The 8,180-nt window shown below is 46.4% G+C and overlaps 1 protein-coding gene across 1 annotated transcript; it reads right to left on the minus strand.

Annotated features, from left to right (window-relative positions):
- Positions 1–1,484: 1,484 nt before the first annotated feature.
- LOC123448327 (probable F-box protein At3g61730) lies at positions 1,485–4,643 on the minus strand. The gene is made up of 8 exons (XM_045125166.1): positions 4,615–4,643; positions 2,754–2,992; positions 2,615–2,659; positions 2,335–2,496; positions 2,163–2,213; positions 1,900–2,070; positions 1,679–1,786; positions 1,485–1,570 (listed from the first exon to the last, which is right to left on the minus strand). Exons 1-8 carry the CDS (start codon positions 4,641–4,643, stop codon positions 1,485–1,487), a joined length of 891 nt encoding a protein of 296 aa, XP_044981101.1.
- Positions 4,644–8,180: the final 3,537 nt, after the last annotated feature.

An 8,180-nucleotide genomic window follows, 5' to 3' on the forward strand; every position in this document is an offset into this window, starting at 1 on the left:
ATACATGGTGTCCCGATTGTTTGGGATGTCGGTTTACAGAAGAGGCGCCTGTATAAAGCGTCGGTTTGTGGAGAGGCGCCTGTTCTCCGAACAGGCATCTGTACAGGAAAAGTTGCTTTGGGCACTAGTAACTGCTCGTGGCAGTTAGATCTAATACCTACATTTTGTTTGGATGTAGCTGCTGCTTGGATTCTGTATGGAGGTTATTTATCTTCTTGTTTAGAGGCATTTTGGTTGTGCAGTAACCATGTGTCATTCTGGTATGGCACACAGCTGAATGTATGTATGTATGCAAGATTATGTGTCATTCTGTTATTGCACACGGTTGAGTACGCTCAAGATTCTGTGTATGGACATGTTCTCTTTATATTTTGTTTGATTTGATTTGGAGGCAGCTGTGCTTGGATTCTGTATGCAATGTATTTTTCCTTTTGTGTGGTGGCAGCTCTGCAATGTATATCCCATTCTAGACACTTATATACCTAAATAATTGTAGTTGCTTTGCAATGTATATCCCATTCTAGACACTTATGTACCTAAATAATTGTAGTTGGGGAGAACTGAGAATGGTGTTTTGGCTCCCGGGAGCCATGGAGGCCTTTATTTTTTAAAAATTCAAATTCAAATTTTTATGGTTCAAAAAATTCTGAAAAAAAATATGCATGTATGTAAGGATGTAACCGACATGTGTGTAAAATTTCAGGTCAAAATACTTTAAAACGTGATCTGTACAAAAAGACAAATTCATGATCTGAAATGATGAATAGTAACATGTGTTAAACAGCCTTAGATTTGTCTTTTTTGCACAACCCTCATTTCAACGTATTTTGTTCTGAAAATTTACACACTTGTGTATTATACCTTCATTTATCTATGTATTTTTTTTCAGAATTTTTTGAAACATTAAAATACAAATTTTCATTGAATTTGAAGTTTGAATTTAAAGGCCTCCCGTGAGCTCGGGAGCCAAAAGCAATATTCGGGAAGAACTAGACTAGTTCTTTCCAACTATAATTATTACTAGTTCTTTCCAACTATAATTATTTAAGTACAGGAGCATTTCAGAATATAGATTCACTTATCTTACTTCATATGTAATCCCTTAATAGTGAAATCTCTAAAAAAAAAACTTACATTTAGAAACGGAGGTAGTACATTTGCACTGGAAAATACAAATACAGATGGGCGGGCAAAATACATAAGCAGAAGAGTATATTTTCTTTATAGATTTTGTTCGAGCTGTGTCAAAGAAGATGATGATGATCTAATAGTGCATGGAAAACAACACCAGTGGAAATGAATACTAGCATCCAGTCTGAAGAAGTCTATTATGCACACGGCAGATACAGACGCAGCAAGCCAACCAATACATTACATGAAGCAAAGATTGTGCAAGTCTTGGACCAAGTGCAAACATAGTGCACTATTTGAAGGATCCTCGACAGAAATGAAACGGATAAATGATGAAGTAAAGTGCGCATGGATCACAGGAGCTGCTGCGTGATCCTGACGGACACGATCTGCCCGTCCCTCGTCGTGTCCCGTATCACCTCGAACCTCGACAAGAGACCTGTCGTGACAGACACACGCACAACAAAGATTCATGTCAGAACTGGGCTCCAGCCACAGATGAAAGCCTTGCTTCTTCAGGCCATGATCTTGCCGGAACTGAACATACCGCCGTTGGGGATGAGGTTGGTGCTGAGGGCGACCGCGACCGGGGTGTGGTACGCCCTAGGCAGCAGGTTGGAACGACCCCGGATCCAAGACTTGGGATTCAGCATACCTGCACAAATGATGCCACGAGTGATCAGCGTGAGCGTCATCCTCATATATATATATCCAGTCAGTGATCAAGTACTTGAATGGATGGATGGATGGTTCAGGAACAAACTAAACTCTTCACACATGGGGTGTCGACGTGGTTGCGGTTGAAGATGGCAGCGGCTGCGGTGTCGGCCTGCCCGTCGCTCAAGTGGCTGCCGAGCTCTTCGTACTCCCAGGTCCCATTTATGAACTTGCTCTCCATGTACAGCTCGCAGTGTCGTGCATCCAGAACCTGCATCGTCCCTATGTTCCAGTCCAAACCCCCAAATTCAGAAACAAGCACCACACAATGGCAGGACCAAGAACAGGAAGAAGCTCCAGCCTAGCATCATCACCTTGGCATTTGCCAAGGTCGTCGCACACGAGGCATCGCACCATGTTCATGTCTGCAACATTCATCGTTCATTCAAGAGGACCACAGAAGAATGAAGAATACCATATTTAATTAACAAGATCAGCAAGTGATGAGCAACGAATGACCAAGAAGATGTATGCACGTGCACGTACCAGCGATCCAGATGCCGGGGCGGACGTTGGTGAGCAAGCAGGCTCCGATTAAGGTGTCTGGACTATCATCAAGCATCGGCATCAACCACGGCGGCAATGCCAGCTTTGTCGTCAGCAGCAGCTTGGGCGTGTCCATCAGGAACCCACCGATGCGAAACGAACCTGCACCACGCTAAGCGTCAGGTAAAACACATGACAGTAAACAACAAGGAAGGAAGGAACAGGCCCGGAGAGGATTTCAGGAGCAATGAAGGACGTCGCCGCGCTGTGCTCTGCTCACCAATGCACTCGTCGGGCTGATGGAAGCAGTAGGAATGCGTACCATCTGAAAGAAAAAAAAGAGAGGAAAGAGGAGCAGGCATGTCAGTAACAGTGGGAGGGAGGAGGGAGAAGCACAATGAAGACCTGATTGTGCTCACCGAAGGCGGTGGCGTAGAGGAGGCGCCAGGAGCGGTCCAACGGGCGGGGAACCTGGAGGAGCCTGAGCATCTTGGGATCGTCGGTGTGGAGCGAGATGTCACGGAGGAAGGCGTGGCGCCAGATGGAGTCGTCGAGGAGGCGGCGGAACCAGATGCAGGTGGCGGAGAGGCTCAACAGGTCCGTGCCTTGTAGGTGCTTGGCCACCTCCGTCCAAATGTCCGGCTCATACCTGCAGTAACTGCATACATCATGTTCATTCATCAGGCATTATTATACATTGGTCAACAACCACTAGGATCCAAAGTTTACTGAAAAAGAATTTGCGGTCACTCGGTTTTGGACCTACCATTAATTTCTGACCAAACAGATAGATAGATTTTCTATACAATCAGAATTGACTGACCCAAAAAAACTGAGTCAGTCGATTATGAAGAAACAGCCCAGCCCAACTCTTGTTCAACAATTCTGAGCATCAAACAAAAATACACATATGGACTGGACCCGTTAACCCATCACATCAAAACCCACCAAAACAAAAAAACACCTGGCTGGAAGGTTTGTCCCTTTCTCGACCATGGATATCTACCAGAAAGAAACTGTGAGCTCAAAACTGAACAAACAGAGGGAAGGAAGAAATCACAACATAGGTGTTGTAGAAAACCTCCTGTCTGGCATAGGGATACTACAAAATGAAGTACATGATCTGAAAAGGTAGTCAAATACATTTGATAGCAGATAGGCAGAAACTAAGGAACACAAGAGGAGACAAAAGTTGCACAAAAACGACACAGCAACTAGACCTACAACCTGGAGAAACCCATGATCTCAACAAGGTGAGCACCAGTTCAACAACCAGAACTGCAACAACCATTTTGGTGATTGATGCAATGGCGATAATTTAGATGCATATCGGCTATTATGCTACCAAAGAGACCATTAGAACTCGTATTAATAGCCATATCATCATACTAATTCTGATAATAATGCATGTGTAGTGCAAGGGCACACCTATTTTGAGGGCCTACTGCCATTTTATTAAATGCAACATCATTTTTTACTAATTATCTAAAAAAATTGCAGGTTGAGTCTGGAACATTTGCACACAAAGGATATTAACAAGAACAAATTAAAAATGGAGTAAGCTATACTCTTAGACAGGTAAGTAAGTTCTCATATACAACAGTTCAAACAGTACAGCAATGCAGGACCAATGCACGCAATTCAGTAAACGACGAAAGTGCAAGGTGCACGGATTCGTCAAATGCTCAAGTCGAATTCCCTCCCTGGTATGCACCAAGCTCTAGAACCAGACGCGCGCCATGACCGTGGCGATACTCGAATCAATTCGAATTGCGGTATAGCCTCGCAGACCAGATAAATCCACTCGTACACAAGGGGAAGAGAGAGAGAGAGAGAGCGCACCTCTCCCTCTTGCTCGGCGCCTGTCAGTTTATTGATGACGAAAGGGGGAGGAGCAAGTGCACCTCTGTGTTCAAATATAGCCCGAGTTTTGAATCGTTTGGGTCGGACGAATGAACAGATGTGTCTGTATTTATTTTTATTTTTATTTAGGTTGTTCAAAGCTAGATCAACGCATTTTTTTTCATGTGGATCAAAAAATTACAGTGGGAAAATGTGCATCCAAATTTAAGTATTAAGTGTCCGGTCAAAGTCCAACGATGCGCGGCGCGCTGCCCCTTCGCGTGCTCGGCCTACATTTGTCGCTCTTTGTCAGCGCGCTCCTCCGTCAGCACACGCCGCCACCTATGCTCCAAGTAAGCCGTCTATTGCTCCGGCATCACGCCCAACATGATAGACGACACACTTACCAACGCGTGGAGGATCCAAGTTCACTCGTACCTCTTTGACTCGGGCTCCGTGGGCCGCATGTGCGTGGTGCGGGCTCAGCGTTGGGCTCGAGCAACGACGAGGATAAACGCAATCCCCAGCTGCCGACATGGCGAGGGAATCCTCCAAGGCATCCCAGCGCGCGTGCTCCTCGTGTTGGCTCTCCTTCAGGGCGAACCGAAGCACCGCCTCCCCCGACGCCACCTCCAGGGGGCGGCGACACGAACCGGGGGTCGAGCTAAACGCCAGCGTAGAGGGCCACATCATGTTCGATGGCGAACCATACCTCTCACACTACACCTAACATCGATGTGAATACAATAGAACTGTCGGGAGAAGTCTCTTCAAAGGCCAGATAAACTATCAGGACAGTGGTTCTCCCGACAGAAAGAACCGCCACGCGAATGGCTGTCGGGGATTACTTCTCCCGGCAGTTAGATTTCTTCTGGCAGTTTTCCTGTCGGGGCCTACATATTTGCCGGCAGTTAGTTTTCTCCCGGCAGATTCGTTAAGGCAAGGAAATTTCAGTTACAAACATTGGAACTGTCGGTACAAACTTGTTGACCCGAAAGTTTTTCTTGTTGGGGAACCTCACATGGAAAACAAAAGTTCTCTTACGCGCACACAAGATCTATCCATGGTGACGACCATCTACGAGAGGAGAGATTGGATGCACATACCCTTGTAGATCGCTAAGCGGAAGCGTATATAACGCGATTGATGTAGTGGAACATCTTCGCGATCCAAATCGCAGCCCGTCCCGCGATCTCATCACGCTCCGTCCCGCGATCCCATCAGATCCATCCCGACCTAGTGCCGAATGGACGGCACCTCCGCGTTCAACACACGTACAGCTCAATGACTATCACCCCTTCTTGACCCAACAAGAGGGGCAGAGAGGTAGATGAGTTCTACAGCATGACGGCATGGTGGTGGTGGTGGTGAACAATCCAGCACGGCTTCCCCAAGCGCTATGGAACTAATCTAGAGGAGAAAATGATCTAAAGAGAAAGAGGGCAACACGTGGATTTTTTTGTGTGTGTTGCCCTCAAAACCTCCATTATATATAGGAGGAATAGGAGGGGGGTTGCCTTGCCTCCTCCTCCAAAGAGGAGAGGTTCGACCGAAGATAGGGGGAGAGTCCTCCTCCAATACGATTTGGTGGCGGACTCCCCTTCCTAGTTGGTTTCTTCCTTCCCTTTTTCCTTTTTCTTTCTTTTTGCACCTTGGCCGAAATAGGCTTATTGGGCTCGCCACTCCAGCCCACTAGGGGCTGGTGTGCCACCTTTAGGCCTACTAGGTCTTCTCCCGGGAGGGGGGCCCCTCCTGGTAAAACCCCGGAACCCATTTGTCACTCCGGTACTTTACCGGTAATGCCCGAAATCTTTCCGGAAGCCAAATGCAACTTTCCTATATATCAATATTTACCTTCGGACCATTCCGGAGCTCCTCTGATGTCCGGGATCTCATCTGAGACTCCGAACAACTTTCAGTCACCAACACACGTAACTCAATAATACCGAAATGTCATCGTACCTTAAGTGTGCAGACCATGCGGGTTCGAGAACTATGTAGACATGACGTGAGACATTCTTCGGTCAACAACCAATAGCGGGACCTGGATGCCCATATTGGCTCCTACATATTCTACGAACATCTTTATCGGTTGAACCACTATGTCAAGGATTCAGTTAATCCCGTATGTTGTTCCCTTTGTGTAACGACCAAGATGCGGTCCTTTCCGATCTGGGGGTCGAGGCCCCGAATAGGAAAGAAGCGCATCTAAGCGTTTCGCAAGCAAGTAAACATAGCACAAAATAATAAGTACAGTAGACAATTTGGGATTCAACTGTCTTCTTATTAATAATACAGAGTACAACGCAGATACAAACAAGGTAGTTCCGGTATGGACTACAAAACAAGGAAAATGCTATGCTACCCGCTGCAGGCCCACGATCACGACCACGGCTCAGTCCTCCGGATAGTTCACGTAAAGGCGGTCTGTCTCCTCGTCGTACTGCCACGCCAGCTGGGTGCCGTCGGGATCATCTGCCTCTGGGGTACCTGTACCTGCTGGGAGTTTCGGAGGAATCCGTGAGCCACGGGGACTCAGCAATCTAAGACCTTGGTGCCAGAACTAGTCATGTTATTGGGTAAGGTAGGGATGAAGTGTATCGGGCTGCTGCATCCTATGATTGAATAAGTGGCTAACTTACGCAAAAGAGAAGTGAAGGTGGTCTACGCTAACGGTCGGGGTTACTTGATCAGTAAGTGATCCTGAACACCTACCTACGACATTCATAACCCCACCGTGTTCCTGATCGAAGAGAGATCTTCGAAGGGACAGTCACGGTTACGCACACAGCTGGCAGTTTTTATTAGTTTATGTTTAAGTTCTCTAATACCGGATGTTAACAAAATATTCCAAATTGCCACATAACCGCGGGCACGGCTTTCCGAAAGATTAAACCCTGCATGGGTGCTCCAACTAGTCCATCACAAACGAACACAGGCTGCAAAGGCATCCTCTATCACGAATCTCGTGATCTCGTCGGATTCCTTAGAGGAAAACCTCAACTCTGGGTGAAACCAAAGCTTCACTGGGATTCCTATACGCAAGATATACCGCTAAGGTAAGGCAAGGCTAGCAGGACCTCCCGACGTGTCGACGACCCTGATAAGAGCCGCGTATCTCAGTCTCAGGACACAACGGATGAGCGACGCGTACAGTGGCCTGATAGAAATCTCTCAAGTTGCCCTGAGTTGGCCCCACACAGTGCTCTAATTTGGACCAACACTCATGAGGAGCACTGGCCCGGGTTGTTGATTAAGAAACCTCGGGGTAGCTACTCCCTATGCAGATTATTATTAAGTGATTAGCAAATTAACACCAAAGTTGGGTCCTGCCGGACAAGCCTTAGCACTACGCGATTTATCAAGGGGGTCCCCATAACAACCCCGAACGTGTTAGGAGCGATCATTATGGAATCAAGCACCGGTAACCGGTAACTAAGGCGGCAATAACGGAACAAAGCACCCGACAAAAGGCTAGGCCTCCCGTCATTTACCAAGTATATAGGTGCATTAAATAAATAACAGAATTTAATATAATGATATCAAACTCATGTCATCACATGAGTTTAAAACACCTGCAACTAACAATGCTAACATTAGTAGCTGAGCAAGCCTACCTAGCCATACAAGTTTGCTAGGAAAGAGTACGGTGTTTAGGCTCATGGCATATGAAGAGGCAATTTAATTTCAGTGGTAGGCAGCGAGCAATATGACATGGAATCGAAACTAACATAACAAGTCTAGAGATGGAATCAAGGTCATATCATCTTGCCTGTGATATCCTCAGCTTGGAATGGTTCTGGATCGTCCTGCACGTACTCTCCTGACTCCACGTATTCGTTCTCCGCTCCCGGTTCTACCCAACATAATAATAACAGCCAATGAACAGCAGCACCACAAGATTCAACAAACACATGATGCATGAGGTGAAAGTTGAGCATGCATCACTATTTCTATCACTAGCACAAGCAAAAATAAACTACAACAAGTTTCTGGACAGAACT

Source organism: Hordeum vulgare, chromosome 4H (genome assembly GCF_904849725.1).
Source record: "Hordeum vulgare subsp. vulgare chromosome 4H, MorexV3_pseudomolecules_assembly, whole genome shotgun sequence".
NCBI classification, from domain to species: Eukaryota; Viridiplantae; Streptophyta; class Magnoliopsida; order Poales; family Poaceae; genus Hordeum; species Hordeum vulgare.